The 18,468-nt window shown below is 35.2% G+C and overlaps 1 protein-coding gene across 3 annotated transcripts in view; it reads left to right on the forward strand.

The window, feature by feature from the left end:
* Positions 1-11,128, forward strand: part of JCHAIN (joining chain of multimeric IgA and IgM) — a 35,102-nt gene extending 23,974 nt beyond the window's left edge. For 2 of the 3 annotated variants that reach the window (XM_060147243.1, XM_060147241.1), the window contains exons 2-4: positions 5,539-5,665; positions 9,527-9,607; positions 10,198-11,128. In XM_060147243.1, the coding sequence (XP_060003226.1) occupies positions 5,539-5,665; positions 9,527-9,607; positions 10,198-10,402 (413 nt within the window). In that variant the 3' untranslated portion in view covers positions 10,403-11,128. Of the gene's footprint in view, positions 1-1,468; positions 1,621-5,538; positions 5,666-9,526; positions 9,608-10,197 lie in introns of those variants that run through there. The other variant, XM_060147242.1, reaches the window with a different exon arrangement.
* The last annotated feature ends 7,340 nt before the right edge of the window (positions 11,129-18,468 follow it).

The following is an 18,468-nucleotide window of genomic DNA, read 5'->3' on the forward strand; positions in this document are numbered from 1 at the left end:
AAATCAAAGAGCTTTTCTTTAGCTTAGTAGTTATATGTCAGTCTTGGCTTTTATAAAAAACAAGTTTTGGGGGAGGCTATAATTTGTCTCCAGAGATTTATCCAACTTGCTTGTTGGGGAGGCAGTCTACCCTTGAGTTTATTTTCAAGGAAATAATGGCTTAAAAAACGTATCCAACTAACTTCTAATTACTCTTTTTTTTGGGAGTGATATAATAAATCAGTTATTTAGATCTTAATTGGTTGATCTTTGTTTTGACATCCTGACCACACACTAAAATAATGAGCTTTCAGATGTTTCTTTTTCTATAAGATATAATTATTCATGTGAATCCAGTGTATTTTTCTTAACCTCAAATAGTTTCTAAGTCCTATGAAAATATAAATTAAAATGAGAACAAAGTTTGACAGTGCAATATAATATTGTGTGTTCTAGTGCCTGGCACTTTGTCCTTGCTAGACGTTCAGTACGTGTTGACTGAAGGAGTACAGTTATGTGCTAGTCTTTAATAGCTTTCATTCTGCCATTTTTTTACTGCCAGCTGTGTGAAATCCGCTTGCCTACTTATGGTCCTGAAGTATTTCTTCAGTAACTCGCAAAATTCTACGAGATCCTTAAAAAATTAGGGAACTGAAAACCAAAAGTAACATAGATTTAATGTTGTATAATTGTAGCCAACCCTGCCTAAGAGACATTCTAGCATGTTGGGGTAGGAGGTAGGGGGATGCCCTATCCAAAAGCTCAGGGGTTTTTTTTTTTTTTTTACACTAATTAATGAAAAAAATTTATAAGCAATACTATGGTGATTCAGTTTTCTGTTGAGGCATCTCAAACACGCATCATTTCATGGATTTACAATTCTGAAAGGTATAACTGGGTGAGCAAATACAGGGTCTGCTTTAATACTATCAAATTGAAACATGGCAACTGATAACATCTAGCATCCACCTGTTTCTAATTCCAGTTCCACATTTGAACTTATAAAATAACTGAAAGTAATGAGAATATGTATATTTTATATATATAATCTATAATCTGTATGTTAAACCTGGTAACTTGGTTAATGAAGGACGAGAAGAAGTTGACATAAAATGCAATTGGAACCTTAAAGGGCTTTAATTTTTTCCCCCTTCTTCTCTCTTCTTCATTTATTGTTCCAGGCACAACAAATACTATATTATGTTTGACTTGAAAACTTTATTATCTAGGTAATAACGTTGAGAATCCCCATTTAAACATTCTTAATGGACTACTGCCTTGAAATTATTATTAGTCTTCTGATTTAATTATATAGAATAAATGTAAAATAAAAAGTCATTGCACCAAAACATGGCTTTAGGGGATATTTTGGAAGAAAATACGTAAATCTGAGCCATGATTTCCTCCACTGCAGTATTTAAATTTCAGACTTCAACCGCAGTTGTGATTGTTTTTAGTTTGTTAGCTGCCTGGAGTGTTATTTTAAGAAAGCAGAAGCACCATCATTTGCACACTCCTTATAGACCACACACCTTAACCCTGACTTTTTAGCTCCAGTATTTCAAAAGAAAGTCAAGATGAAGAACTATTTGCTTTTCTGGGGAGTCCTGGCCATTTTTGTTACGGCTGTTCTTGTGACAGGTATGTGGTATTTTGAGAATGAACGCAGATAAAAGGAAAAATAGAACACAGATCTGTTCTTCAGATTTAAACATTTATATTTGTGTTTTGGTTGGACAGCTAGCTGGCTGCTTTTTTCTAGCATGTCTTAATCTTTGTATGAGCTGTGATATTTACATGGACAAGACTCATTGTAATTCTTTTTATTCTTTTTTCTCTTATTTGTTTGCCTACTACAACCTAGAGAATAAGAAAGTAGATATTTCTGGATAAGTACAGATAGCTATACTTACACGAATACCCATATTGAATCTTGAAAATCAGTAATCTTCTCCTTGAGTATCTCAAATTTTTATTCTGGAGAAATGAAGTAATAATTATTATGAATACAATATAGAGTGCATTGGGATTTTATTTCCCCAGAGAGCTTGGTATTAATACGTTCTAACAACGTTCCTGGATCTGAGCCTACAAATTTATTATGACCCTTTAACAATGTTTAATGTTGTACACGTTTCCTATAACTTGATGGCTGAACTTCAGTTATTTTGTTTATTAACTTTTCAAACTATTATAGAAAATGGATTATTTTCTGAATATAGAAGTACAGTGTTGAATAATTTTCATCTAGAAGGGCATATGAATTAGAAGTGATACAATTTGGCTGGTTTGTTCTAAGACTTACTGAGTTTCTTCTTTTTTTTTGATCTCATTCTTATTTCAAGACAGAGTATAATGTAATTAAGAACAGTGATTTTACATATACTAACTTAGCATTAAGAATAATGAATTTAATAATATTTAAAACAAAGATATTAGTAGTAAACCATGTATATGTACCTATACATATATAAATACATATGTTTATAACATATTTATATACCTATAAACATGTGAAACATATATATAGCTATATATGTATAAAAGAGCTATAATTTATTGAGTATATACTATATTCTAGGCATTATGCTAACTTTAATTCTCACAATAACCATTTGAGGGTAGGTACTATTATTGTTTCTGACATATAGTTGAGCCCATTGAAATTTAGAGAGATGAAGTAACTTACCTAAGGTCATACAACAAGTATGTGGTAGGTAGAACCCAGGCCATCAGACACTATAGTCCACACTCCTAACTACTATCCTATTCTTCCTGTATAAGAGAATCACCTTTTAGTAAACTCATTACGTTCATATCTAGTATGTATTGTCTATTTTCTTACTCGTTTGAATTGAACTAAATTTAACAAATATTTATTGAGCACCTATCTTTCAGGTGCTCTTGGAATAAAGTAAGGCATAGTCTACAATAACAGGTTTATTAGGAAAAATACTGCTTGTTGATGAAACAGAATGTTAGAATCTTACAAGTCTTGGTGAATTGAAAGTATTTGTACATTTTTCTGGTAGGTATATTAGGCTACCTAGTATTTTTATATAGTAACAGTAATGATGGTTTTTTCCTAGGTTTCTGGCAAGAAAATATATGCCATAACTAAAATACAGATATTTTCTATTTAAGACTTAATGGTCAAGTCACTACTTGACTCAATCTGTATTTTTTGGTCAGGCATTACATGCTCATTTCTGTTTTATTGCGAGAAAACATTTAAGAGTCATGAATACAGGAGGAGGGAAAGGACACCATTTAAGTCATCTTACACTTTTCAAAAAATTAAGAATTATATCATTGTCTTAAATTGCTTCGTAATGATTTTTCTCCAATACCATACAGACCTTAATCAGAAGATTTATTAAGAACTTATGACTAATGGCATAATAATACATTATAAAGTACTTCAAAACAATTATGTACACCTTACATTAGTGTACATTGTACAATAACAGTGTACATTGTACAATACAATACATTGTACAATACAATGTATTGTACAATACAATACATTGTACAATAACAGTGTACATTGTACAATAACAATGGTCTTAAAATGTTTTGTAATGACTGTTATCATTAAGACTGAAATACTGCAGTTAGCTCCTTCCTGCTCTGGGATTGTCACCAGAATAATTAGATTTCCAATTACAGTTATATCTATCCTTATCATTTAACCTTTATAACTTGAATTTGTGTACTAAGTCTTTGTTTTTTTAATTGAGGCTTGATGGAAGGAAATTTTAAAGGTCACTTAGCTAAAATTATAGGAATAAAAAAGATATTTAGCATCATTATTATTGTTTAATTAACACTATTAAATAAAGCTATTTATTTTTGGGGAGGGAGTGGGTTGTCACTTTTTATTTATGTCTTTTACATTGTTTTAATTTTTTACAATAATTTTTCAACTTTTTAAAGAAAAAACAATTTTTTTTTACTCAGGTTCTTATGCATTTTAAGAGAGATGAAATGACACTGTTTTCCCCCCACTACATATATTATAAGCATCTTCTCTTTTTTTATTAAAAATTTTTACAAGACAAGGAAAGACTGAGGAACTGTCACAGATTAGAGTACATACATATATACTAAGGAGACACAACAAATAAATCCAATGTGGGATCCCAGATTGGATCCTTGGATAGGAAAAGAATAGTGGAAAAACTGGTCAAATCTGAATTAGGTCTGTAGTTTAGTTTATAGTATTATATCAATGTAACTTTCCTCATTTTGATAACTGTACTATGGTTATGTAAGTTGTAAATATTAGGGGAAATTAGGTGAAGGATATATGAGAACTTTCTGTACTATTTTTGCAAATTTTCTGTAAGACTAAAATCATTTCAGAATAAAAAAATGTAAAACTTTTTTTATATATTCCGGAACTTAATTCACTATTTTCCTTTCCAAGCTTGCTTTTTCTTCTCTGTTCCTTATATTTATTAATGGGATTATTAGTCTCCTCGTCACCAGTAAAGCTATTTATTCTTAACTCTTCAGGTATCTGTTAACTGATCTAAGTCCAGATAATAAGAAATTTTCTTTGTTAATTCTTTGCGGCACTTACCAGACCTCACTGTCTAGTATTCAGATTAGACAATAAATGTTGACATTCAGAGTTAAGGCTTAAATAGTCATCTGTGTATAATATTCAGATTAGACAATAAATGTTGACATTCAGAGTTAAGGCTTTAATAGTCATCTGTGTATTCACTCATTCATTTATTATTTTTTTCTGTACACATGCATATTATATTAAATAGAACTTGTACCTCACAATATATTCTAAATTGTTTTAGCAAATTTATAGCACCTTATGTCTATATATATTGTATCTTTAAAAATAATTCTTATAAGAAATATTAATAAATATAGCACTTATTATTTTATTGTATTAAATCATTATACTATGACAACCTGAATGTTATTATGAAAAAGAAGAATATAATTAAGTTTAGGAAACTTTTAGTGGAGAATATTTAAAGTGTTACAAAATAAGGTTATCTTTGGGAAAATATGCATGTTCTTAGTTCTAATGCAATCTAAGGAAAAAAGAAAATATAACTGGGAGTTCAGGAAGGACGTGACACTTCAAACTGGGCTTATTAGAAAGGCTAATGTTACTTTTTGTTCACTTTTGAATAAATTGCTCTGGTCTGAGAGAAATCCAGTTTAGATTTTTGTTTTCTTTCTCATTTTGGCATTTGGCACTGACTTTTACAAAGCCACATCATTCAGAGGGTTGTGCCTATATTCATAGCATTAGATTAAAACCAGAATTCTTTCAGTCAGGTTAGAAAGACCATGGACTGGTCCAAGGGAAGGAGAGAAAATTCCTTTTGGAGTTCATTTGGATTTCCTTCACTACGCTGTGAGATTTCACTTAGCTATTTTAGATTAGGAAAAAGAACAAATGGAGAAGCCGAAACTGATCAACCATAAAACTTAAGTTTTCTGCTGGGGGGAAGGGCATAAATTAACTCGATAGAAAGTATAAAAACAGACTTTCATTTACCTTTCTTAATATGTTTATCTTTCAAGCCCAAGATGAAGATGAAAGGACTGTTCTTGTTGACAACAAATGTAAGTGTGCCCGGATTACTTCCAGGATCATCCCTTCTGCTGAAGATCCTAGTCAAGACATTGTGGAGAGAAACATCAGAATTATGTATGTGGTATTTCATGTTTCATTTTTTCATACTGTGAGCAGAGATACTTTCTGATATTAGCAATTGTTTGCATGTGATACCTATATCTTTGCTCCTCTTTTTGGTGTGTAGCACCTTACATTAGTTGAATCTGGTTAATGGGCTTGAGCCAATTATGTAGAAGTTGGGAGCAGGAACAAAGGTTTCCAGGCAACCTAAAACCAGTCAGCTAGATCAAATAATAACCGAAGGTCGCATCTAGTCATCAACATGCCCTGTTTATACGGAGTTATTTCAATTTGAATCAGAACTTTTAGTTGCCCTTGATCAGTTCAAAGTGAAACTTGAGATAACATTAAAAGGCTTGTTTTGTACCATATATGGACCACAGAGTATTTCACTTTGTACTCAACTGCCGGTCTCCATAAAAGTAAGGTAGACTAATCAAATTGACTAAATTAATTTCGTCTACACTTGTATATTTATTTCATATCACACATAGTCTGTCATAAGCTATGAGTCTTATTCGACAGCAAAAATGCTAATAATACTTAAGAACTGAGATTCCTGTTGGATCTAGTCATTAATGTCTTCCTTGTGAACTACTTCTACCTTGAATAGCCTCCCCCCCAAATCAAATACCTCTTATTGAAACAGAACATAGTATTCGATCCCATTTAATCAATGGGAGAAGTATAATATGCTTAAGAATTTGTTTCGAGTTCTGGCTGTCACTAAATAGCTATGTGCTCTGGGATGCTAGTTACTGAACCAATCTAAACTTCAACTTTCTCATCTTTACTAATAGGAAAATAATATGTATCTCATAGGGTTATTGTAAAGATAAATTGAGAAGATCTATTCCTTTTAAAGACTGTATAGTTCCTGGCACATTTTCAAAACATATTTGTTGTTATTTATTCACCTATGTGCCAGTTATCATTATGTCACTATCCTTCTTAAAATCCCTTTGCTGGTTCCCGTAATGTTGTTACTAGGATAAATTACGAATGTCTCAGCCTAACCTATAACGCTCGGCAAAACTCTCAAGGTCTTCCATTGCCACTTCTTTTTTCACCTCATGTTTGAAAAGCCAGTACATTGCAGTACCTTTATTTTCTCACACTCACAGTGCTCTCTTCCTCCCGTTTTTGCATAACCTAGTTCCTCTGCTTGAAGAACTCTTTCTTCCACCCCTCTTAGCCTGGTTAACTCCTCACCCTGCATGTCTTAGCTTGGACATCTCTTCCTCTAGCAGATTTTCTCTGACCACAGAGTCTATACCACATAGCTCCCTGTTAAGGATAGAACAATTGGAGAAGCATGTAACTTGAGGAGATGGCATCCATGACACCGGCACTTAAACCATGTTGAAGAGAAGTGTCTATCTTATGTTTAAATCTCCAGGGGACAGATTTAAAATGGCACACCAGGATTCTCTAATTTATCTTTTTCTTCTATTACATGATTCTTTTTATGATATATTATTTATTGGAATCAGGCAATTCAGTTACTTCATGCCACTTCCCTGATGTGTATTGATGCTTCCCTAATCTTTTTTTTTTTAATTTATTTATTTTTTTATTTTTTTTATTTTTTTACATCTTTATTGGGGTATAATTGCTTTACAATGGTGTGTTAGTTTCTGTTTTATAACAAAGTGAATCAGTCATACATAAACATATGTTCCCATATGTCTTCCCTGTTGCGTCTCCCTCCCTCCCACCCTCCCCATCCCACCCCTCCAGGCTGTCACAAAGCACCGGATGCTTCCCTAATCTTATTTCTGAAAGTTTTATTATCATTGCTGTGTCATTATGGCATTATTCCCAACTCCATCACTTACTAATGATGTGACTTTGGGCAAGTTACTTAACTAATTTGAGCCTGTTTCCTAAACTGAAAAAAAGGAATAATTATATAGGTATGTATATATACACATATACTTCCTAAGGTTGTGAGGATTAAATATAGTAATGTATAAAAGCACATAGAACAGTGTTTGGCCCATGGTGAAACACTCATACATGTTTATTCCCTTATTTTTCTCATTATTTAAAGCATTTTTAAATACTACTAGAGATTTTACAGTGTAATAAAGAGTTGATCATTCATCCATTCATTTGGCAAACATTTATTGAGTGCTTCTGAAAGCCACTGAGGATTGGAGCTGGGGATAAAAGAATTTACATAAAACACAGTCCATGCCATCAAAGAATTTACAGTCTAGTAGGGAACTTTAAATAATTGAAAAGGCAATTTCAATACAGTATTGTAAATGCTATGACAAGAATAGGCATAGGATGTTATAGGAGCACAAAGTGGGGGCACCCAGTCCAGTCCTTGGGGGAGGTCGGAGAGTGGCAGGGGGAGACAGGAGAGGGTATTTGGAGTAAGTGGTAGAAGTGGATGATGGCTGTTAGCTGACTGAACTGGAGTTAGCTAGGTAAATGTGTGTGGGGGAACGGCAGGGTTGATGGGTGAAGCAGATCATGCCAGGAAAAGGAAACAGGGTTGCTGTGAGGATTATATGAAATCATCATGTTAACATGTTTATCATAGTACCAGGCACACTGCAAGTGCTCAGTAAATGTTAGAACTGTTATTGTTTTTGTCACTGTTAAGACTTGGAGATGAGAAAATCGTGGTTAGTTTGTGCAATTGCAAACAGCTGTTTACAGCTGGCACCTGTTATAAAGAGGGTGGTGTGGTGAGAGAGAAGGCTGGAGAGTTAGAGGTATTTCATGTAGTGTCTTCTGTGCCATCTTAATGATACCCTGTTTTCTAGGGGGAGACAGTGTAGGTTTTAAGCAGAGAAGGAAATTAGGCTTGTATTTTAAAAAGACTATTTTGACAGTAATGTGGTTAATACATTGGAGGGGTCAAGACTGAAGGAGAGTATTGCTGCAAACTAGGAGAGAAATGGTGGTGTCCTGATCAAGTAGCTGGAGTTCACAGATGCAAAGAATCAGAATCAGTTGAACTGTGAGATGGATTAGATATAGGTCATGACAGAGAGGGAAGACTGAGGGTGGTATCCAAGTTTTTGGCTTGGATATCTATGTGGATAATATTGCTAAATACTGACTTAGGAAACATGAGGGGTTTTTTTGGTTTGTTTTTTTGGTAGGGAGGGATGCATATGATGAGGAGTGGTGACATAGATGAAAAAATGTAAAATTTAACGAAATCACCTGAACTAGTTGATGTGTAATTTTTCATGGAACATCTCCAAATCAAGAGGTCTGGATTCCAGTTCCAGCTTTACTACTTAGTAGTTGTGTGACCTTGGGTAGGTCACCAACCTCTTTGATTTATAATTACTGCATTTCTAAAATTTGGATATTAGTATCTGTCCATTCATTCCATAAATATCGAACATATTCTACATGCCACACATGTAGCAAGGCACTGGGAATGTGTAAACGTTTTTGCTTCAAGGAATTTATAGAATCTAGAAGCAACTACTGTGTAGGTAAGCAACTGTAATATGGCATTTGTTATAATAAGATATATGAAACTTTAATGAGACTACAGAGGAAGGAGTTTATTGAGGGGTGGGGATGGGATCAAAGTAAAAATCACAGAGAAGGTAAAACTTGAGCTTATTTTGAAAGGAAAAGCAGGGATTTGCCAAGTAATCAAAGATAGTTGACAGAGGAGTTGTTGTGAGGTTTATTTTGAATGACAATGTTTAAAATGTAACAATTACTGTGAAATCTGAGTAATAGTATTACTAAAGAGTGTTTATAGAGTGCTAAATGTCCGAATGAAATAGTAAGTACTGTCCTAGCAATATACCTATTACCAAAAATAGCAGTATCTGCTAATTTCATTATTCTTCTTTGTTTTCTTTCTTTCTTTCTTTTTTTTTTTTTTAGTGTTCCTCTGAACAGCAGGGAGAATATCTCTGATCCTACCTCACCCCTGAGAACCAAGTTTGTGTACCATTTGTCCGACCTGTAAGAGATTTTCCTTCATACTAATATAGATATTGAAGTCAATAACTTTTAATTAAATTGTTAGTAAGAATGTTTTTGAAAACAAATTGGGGTATAAACATTTACCAATATAATTTGAACTTTTGAATACATTAATTCCTGTGTTAAACATTAGGTATCATAAATTCATAAAACTTTATCACAGATAAAAGTTAGCTGTAAATTTATTCTAAAGATGAAATTATTGCCATTAGTACAAAGGACCAATTTGTCGTTATAGTTCAATAATCAGACACATTAACATGCAGGTGTTTCTTTGGAAACTATAGAATCCAACATAAAAAATTAAAGAACAAACCCTTCTTTGTTACTATAAATAACTCATTTACTCCTAGTACCTCACAATCATATTATCATATTATTAATTATATTGCTTCCTTTCAACTGAAGGTTGAAAAATTATGTAAATAATTCTGTATTATAGAGACGTTGAAGTCTGAAAGGAGTCACCCTTTGTCCGAACTAATTGATTTTGGATAGAAATGTATAGTTACTCACATTCTGAGACAACATTTGATGGGGGTTGTCTAATGCATCTATTTGTTTTTCAGCTGTAAAAAATGTGATCTTACAGAAGTGGAGCTGGATAATCAAGTAGTTACTGCCACCCAGAGCAATATCTGTGATGAAGACATTGAGACTTGTTACACTTATGACAGAAACAAGTGCTATACAAACAGGGTCCCACTTACCTATGGTGGTAAGACCAAAATGGTGGAAACAGCTTTGACCCCGGATTCCTGCTATCCTGACTAATTTAAGTCATTGCTGACTGCACAACTCCTTATCTTGAGAGGCTCTCCATTTTGATTCCAGGTAGTTAATATATTTACTACCAGTGAATGTGAAACCATGATTTTTTTGGGGGGATAATATAAAACTAACTACCCCACTCCCCCCCACCCCCCTGCCCCCGGGAAAATAACTGAAATAGTAGCATTGTTATTTTTTAAGGTAAATTTCTAGCATTTAAAAAAATAAACAAGGGGAGAAAATAAAACTCAAAAGAGTAAAAATAAGGAGACATAACTAAATTTTGCCTTTTTTTTTTTTTTTGGCTTTGCCCTGGAGAGCCCAAGCTTTTGCTCATTCCACACTATTCTCTTCAAAAAAAGTATCACTGTGCAGAGAAAATTTATATGTATATATAGGTCAATTGTTTGTCTTCATTAGAAAAATAATAATTGGAAAATATGTTTTGGAAATATTCATAAAATAATTTAAAATGGATCTCTAATATTTATGAAACCAATTAGCTGAAAGTGACATAATTAAGCGTCTAATTGAAAAATATATTTTGATATAACAGATTTGGGAGCAAATGATATGGATTTTTTTTAATAAAATTTTTTTGATAATCAGGATAGTGTGAGAAATTCCCATTAGAAATCACCTCTGTTATAACTGAATCTAACAAATTATGTATTCCAAAATATGTATTCTCCAGCACAGTTTGAACAATTAAATAGATTCATAAGCATATACCTGTGTGAAATAATTTACTGGAAAAAAGTTTGCTTGTGTTAACTTTGCTGTATATAAGTTAAAATATCATTTATGGGACTTCCCTGGTGGCGCAGTTGTTAAGAATCCGCCTGCCAATGCAGGTGACACAGGTTCATGCCCTGGTCCAGGAAGATCCCACAGTCTGCATAGCAACTAAGCCTGTGTGCCACAACTACTGAGCCTGCACTCTAGAGCCTGTGAGCCACAACTCCTGAGCCCACATGTCACAACTCCTGAAGCCCAGGCTCCTAGAGCCCCACCCTGCAACAAGAGAAGCCACTGCAATGAGAAGCCCGCGCGCTGCAACCAGAGAAAGCCCGTCACAGCAACGAAGACCCAGTGCAGCCAAAAATAAATAAATAAACAAAAATATCATTTATTACTGAGGAACGGTTTGTAAGTATAATTATGCATTAATCACTGAATTCAAACCTGTAATATTTGAGGTCATTTTATACCTAAAATTAAATAAAAAGGCCAGGTCCATCCTGACAAATATAGTGTTTCTCATGGCACATAAAACTACTTATGGCAGAAAGTCAAGGCCAATTGGCATACATATCTAAGACTACTGTGGAAAGTAAATGCTGACCCTGCATTTAAAATAATGAGAAGCTGATTGGTAAAATCAGTTTCTTGAAGAAACATTGTTCTGTTTTCTTTTTTTTCAAATGGTAATAGTCATTTTTAATAACTTCCACTGTGTTCATACTGATTATTCAGTGTTTTTTGTTTTTTTTTTTTAGGGATAAGGCTCCGACACTCTGGTACTTCAGTAGGAATCATAGTTTTGACATGCTAAAGACAAATCATTCTTGACCAATCTTCAATCTGGTATGTGGTTTTAGCCAAGAATTTGAACTTTATTTAATCAGTAAACAGTTATTGAATATTTACCACATGCAGGGAACTCTGGTAGATTTTTGGTGATTAATCTGTGATAAGTGCCCTCAAGATAGTGCCACTCACTTCCTAGACCTCTGCTCAGTTGGACCCCAGTTCAGTTCGGTAACAATCTTCACCATGAAGCTCACCCTGACTACTTAAAAAAAAATTGCAAATCCTGTTCCCTGTCTTGGTTTATTCCACCCCCATGTACTTATCACCCTCTAGCAGACTATATCATTTTACTTATATATTATGTTTATGGTGTCTCCTCCACAACAATGCATAAGTGCCACAAGCACAGCCATTTCCGTTTTGCCCATTGATGTATCCCCAGCACTGGGAAGGGTGTCTGGCACGTAGAGAAGCTCAATAAATATTTGTTGAATGAATGAATATGAGTACAGCTTAGTTGAGGAAACAAGACATATGCATAATCACAATCACTTGGCAGAGTCACGTAAAGCAAAGAAGTAGGTTTCGAAGTGTTCTGAGTATTTATGGGAGACTTCTCCCCCAGTTTTATTGAGATATAACTGACATACAACTTTGTATAAGTTTTAAGGTGTACAGCAGAATGACTTCACATGCTTATCTATTGTGAAATTGTTGCCACAATAAGTTTCGTTAACATCCATCACCTCATATAGGTACAAATTTTTTTTCCCTTGTGATGAGAACTTTTAGGGGGAGACTGTTTCTGAAGAGGCTGCTCTACTGTATTCCCATCTTTGCCTTAGTTTCTCTGCATACCCAATAAAAAAATTTTTGGTACCATGTTGCAAATTCTCGTAGGAGAGAGCCCTATGCCAGTATTATTGCCTCATTAAATGCCAGCTGGAAGAGGACTGCAAACTTAAAGTCCTGCGGGTCTTCCTTCTTTCAGAAGTTCAGTTAAACTCTAGAATTATCATATTGAAAACAACTTAGCACTTATACTAAGTGCTAGGTGTTAGTCTAAGTGCTTTATTAAGCATTAACTCATTCAGTATAAATCCAGAGTAGCAGGTGACTCTTAAATGAGTTACTGAAGAGTGATTAAAGCCTTCCTGTTAGTTTCATTCATACATTTAAGTGGACAATTTAGCAGGGATACATGAGAAGTCAGTGCAGATGAAGCAGCTGTGAAAGGAACCTCTCCTTTGTCTTTGTGTGAGGTCCATGGGCTGTTCCCAACCAATGATGACTGAGTGTGGCAAAGATACTAAGACAGGCTTTGAGGTGGCAGTGTAGTATAGTGGTTAAATCCATGGCCTAGCTTGGAATACTCTACTTAGAGACTAACAAGTCACCAAGGGCAAGTTTATTCAATGTAAGGTTGAAAAGTGAGTAAAAATAACTATCTCATAAAATATCTCATGAAATAACTATCTTATAAAAGTAAGCATACATGCCATAATGTACGTATATCACTTAACACAGCTTTTATAGCTTTCAGTAACCTTCTGTAAATTACAGTTGATGTTATGTGTTGTCTTTTGGCTCTTCTCTTTGCTCAGGCAACAAATAAGAGAAAAATGTGAACACGTATTAGATCAGTGATTCTCAAACTTTAATGTGTGTGAGACTCACCTGGAGGACTCATTGAAACAGATTGCTGAGCCCCACCCTCAGATGCTGATTAACTAGTTCTGGGATGCCACAGGAGAAATTGCAGGTCTCAAAAAATTCCCTGGGTGCTGCTGCGGCTGCCTGGGAATTGCTTTAGAAACACGACTTTAGAATTATAAACCTCCATCTCCACCTAGTGGCTGATTTGTGAAATACAATGCATATGCATTTTAACACGTTTCATTTAGTCCTCATAAGTGTCCTGTGAAATAATCATTGTCTTCATTTTACAAATCATGAAACTAAGATGCAAAGAGTTAAAGTAATCTTATTAAGGTTTGACAAATAGTATATGGAGAACTGATAATTGGATCCAGACTGTGAGGCTCCAAAGCCAATGATCTCATTCAATGTTATCCTGTCTAAAATACATTTTTCAGACCATTTCCTCCAGTAATTCCACTTCTGAGGAAGTAATCAGAAGTATGGACAAAGAGGAATAAAGATATTTATCACAACATTATTTATTATAGTGAAAATTCATAAGAGACTTTAAGTCCATCATTGAAGGGAATGATAATACAGTATATACTTGAGAATATTTTACAGACAACAAACATGAAGCTTTAAGTATTTTTAATTATATGGAAATTGCTTATATAACGTGAAGAGGGAAATGTAGGCTATTTCATAAAATAATTACTTCAAGACCCTCCCTCCCTTATACACATAAAAGAGAAAATAGACCAAAGTATTAACATTGGCTAGTGGGATTATGTGTTATTTTTATTTGTTTATCTTTTACTTTTTATTACTTGCCAAATATTCTACAATGAGTATGTATTTCGGTAACTAGAAAAATATTAATTGTTATTAATTTTTTTAATCAATTATATTAAAATTTGGGAAATTCTAAATTTCTATCCATTTACAAAATGTATTTAAAGAAAAAGTGACATTTATTTAGCATCTACTCTGTCCTCAGCACAATGCCAGTTACTGTGATAGTTACATGAGATGAATAAGAACAGAGCCTCCCTTTTTAGGAGTTTTCTTCCCTCTTCTACAGGTAGAACTAACACAGGAAAAAATCAGCACATGATATAAGACAGTGAGTGATTAAATATAAAGAACGATGTGCTGTGAGCCTTCATGGAAGTTGGGGAGCTTAGGGTTAGGGTAATCTTGGAGGAGATATTAATGGAAAAGGGCCTTCATGGATGGAAGTAGAACTTTGTAGAACTACATGAGCCAGGTAAAGAGACAGGAGGAAGCATAACATACATGTAGGAATAGAGAGAGGATTGGCCTGCCCCTCTTTCTTTGTGTTCTGTATCGAACCTGTCACTTAACATGCTTCATTTATATAAATCCCCTCAAATTGGTGATATTCAGTTTTTTCAGTGGTTGAGACCTTTGTGTTCCTTCTCTGGTGAGTGTGCAGTTACCCCTTACTTACAGGAAATAGCCTAGCACTTCACCATTCCAACTTTGATCTACCAACTGGCTGATTCAGGATCATCTGGGAGCATGTTCATTATACAGAATTACAGGCCCCACTCCAGATCACAGAACCAAAACCTGCATTTTAATAAGATTCATGTGCACGTTAATGCTCGAGAAACTTTGATGTAGTGTGCTGTGATTAGACTCACTCTTTAAGGGCATGGTGGATGATTTGGGAGGACCACATATTAACCAACACTTGAGAAGGAATATTTTTGCCAGGCTAACCATAGCAAATACCAGCTGTATACAGTGCAGAGAAGAATGAGGCATGGTTATTTGGATAAGTACAGAGGAAATTACTGTCCCTTTTTTTTTTTTTTTTTTTTGTGGTACACGGGCCTCTCACTGTTGTGGCCTCTCCCGTTGCGGAGCACAGGCTCCGGACGCGCAGGCTCAGCGGCCATGGCTCACGGGCCCAGCTGCTCCGCGGCATGTGGGATCCTCCCGGACCGGGGCACGAACCCGCGTCCCCTGCATCGGCAGGCGGACTCTCAACCACTGCGCCACTTGGGAAGCCCCTACTGTCCCGTTTTGACGAAGCACAGAAATGGAGGGTGCGGGTGCTGTGTCCTCAGGGAGATGAAATGGGGCACTGTGATAGCAGAGGACCTTAACTGGGAAGGTGATGGGGCATTGAGGGCAGCTTCATCTATTTCACAGTTACATCTGTGTTGAATTACAGCTTAGTTTCCTCTTTGCTCCTTTATTTGAAGAATTCTGCTCTTTCAGCATGCTATTCTGTTTGTTACCAGCTGAATCCTGTTTATTGGCTATGAATTCAAAGGCAGAGAAAAAGATCCAGTGGCTGATGTTACTGGGCTAGGGATGAGGTGCAGAGGCATGGAAGAACAGGTGGACAAAACCAATAGCTATAAACCATTATTAAACGGTGATTACCTCTTTCCTATCAAGTGCAGTTTTCTTCTGAGTTTTAGTTGTGTACTTGGTCTGAGTCACAGTGAAACCTTTGAGATTTTGTGAAGGAAGGACAGAGCTGTTGACTTCAAGTCCTACATATCTGGTTCCCTTTTTGGCTTTTAGAAATAAAGTTTGGTTTCCTGAAGACAAGATGAATCTTCTTTAGGGTCCTTCAGGTCACGACCAAAGGAGACTAGGTTAAGTGAGGGCGGAGTCATGTCAAAACAAATGATAAAAGTAACTCACATGGCACGTCTTGTGAATTTTCTTTAAAGATGTATAAATTTAAGACTCTGATATGAGTGACTAAAATAAATAATGTTCAGGGGATCCAAAAAGCCAGGGAAGAATCTCTGTGATAAGGGCTACTAGGCTGAGTTTTCAGAGGTGGTTTGACCCTATATTTCATCATCCTATTTTGCTTCTTGCTCAAAGTGAAAAAATAAAGGACTTCCTCCAGCTAACTGGATCAATGCCCAGCCACCCCTTAGAGAAATCTATTATAGGCTGTGAGACAGAAAAGCTTATAAGGCAAGTGTGTGTTAGCTTTGCTGGATTATTTCCTTTGTCATCCTCAGATATTATTTTCTTCTTATTTAATTTATCAACTGAAGTCATCACTAGGATATATCCAGCTATTTTAGAATCAGCAGGTGATGACCACTAAACATAGGAACTCATCATAGAAATAGGGCCACGGTGGTGGGATGGGGGCACTAGAGGCAAGAGGGGATCACTTTCAGAGCCTGCCATCCCCACTGTATGCACCTTCATCTTAGAGCTGACCTTAAAAGCTTAATGAATAACTTAGCAAGGGCACACAGAATAAGTTTTTTATTGTAAGGAACTTAGCCCTAGTATCCAGGTTTATGGAAGAATACCTATGGTGGTAAGAGGAAGAGTCGTTTTCTACAGGGATGTCTCCTCCCCCCTTTTCTTCATTCTATATTCTCAAATTCAGTAGATATTTTTGTCCCCCTGTGCTTTTGCATTTTACATTACAGAGGTCTGAGATGATAAATTAAAGCTGTGGTGCCTTGTAGATGAAGATACATTGACATATCTGCCAAAAGAAATATATGATCCATGCATTTTGATGAAATACTGAAGTGAATGAGTATTTTACAGTGAAAGTATTCATATCTAGATTTTAAAAATCATTTGGAAAATAGTAATGAAACATAACAATGTAGTTTTATTTTGATGAGGATAATTCTTAAGAGACAGTTTTATATAGAATAAGTTAATAATTTTTCAGTGTGTGATTAAAATCTGGTGGTGGCGGTGGTGGATTTAAGCACCTAGTTGACTGGCCTAGGTAATCTACCTCTAAGATCCCTTCTTACCCTGAGATTCCACAATGCAAATGTTGAATATGTAAAGCTACAGAGTGTGGTGGCTTGTTCAGCATCCCAGATGGTTTACCAACAGGACAAGCACACTGTGCTATTTTCGTGGGAGCTTCAAAAGCTGTTTTAAAACCAGTCAATAAATATTTATAAGCTATCTACTATGTGCAAGACACTGCGCCAGGAACTTGAGAAGACTCAAAGGACAAGAATCCTCAGGAAGTTTTCAACATATTTTCTTATTGTCTTCTTGTGAAATCTGTCCCAGGAAATTTTCTCCTAATAAATTCCTAAGAGCTAAAAGGTAACTTTCTAGATAATTCAGAGAATTCTTCCTCTCTAGGAAGGAATATACAGAGAGTAGGCCGAAGTGCCATTATTAAAAACAAAACAAAATACCTAGATGTATTCTAAGCAAGGCAGTATAGAAATATCTACTTTACAAAATAATTTACACTATTTAATCAAGATACAAAGGAAGTGTGTCTGTGAATAATTCTACCAGGGCATGAAGAATAAGTCTATATGTTAGTAGTAGCATACACCGGTAGGATCACTTACACTGGGCTACTAAAGAAATTAACCACTGAGTGTTTCTGTTATTGGATTGGGATAGTGTTACCCCCAATATATTCTCTAGATCTTGCAGGTTATGAGTTGGTGATGGGGTATGGCAAGTCCTACTCTTTTTATCTGATGCTCAGTCGAAGAGGGGGAGTTTTTCCCTCTCTACCTTCCTAAGTCTTGTCTCCAGGCTACTAGTTCTGGGTAAATATTCTCTCTTCCCCCGTTCTTCTTCTTGAATGTGTTCCTCTGGCTGAGTTGTGTCTACCTGGTAAAGGCCATAAGAAAATTAAAAATAAAAGTAGGTAATAGTGTCTACTATTTCCAAAATACATTCTACAATGATGGTTAGGCTGGGCCAAGAGAAAAATTGGGATAGAATTTCGAGGAAATACAAAGAGGGAGTGAGATGGGCAGTCTTAAGATATGCAAATGGTATAGCAGGGAAAAAAGATAAATGGAAGGGAAGAAAGGAGTCAGAGAAAGAGATTGATTGACAAGTGATACATTGGGAGACAGAACAGAAAGGTGAAAAGAGAG

The sequence above is a fragment of the Lagenorhynchus albirostris genome, chromosome 4 (genome assembly GCF_949774975.1).
Source record: "Lagenorhynchus albirostris chromosome 4, mLagAlb1.1, whole genome shotgun sequence".
In the NCBI taxonomy this organism is placed as follows: domain Eukaryota; kingdom Metazoa; phylum Chordata; class Mammalia; order Artiodactyla; family Delphinidae; genus Lagenorhynchus; species Lagenorhynchus albirostris.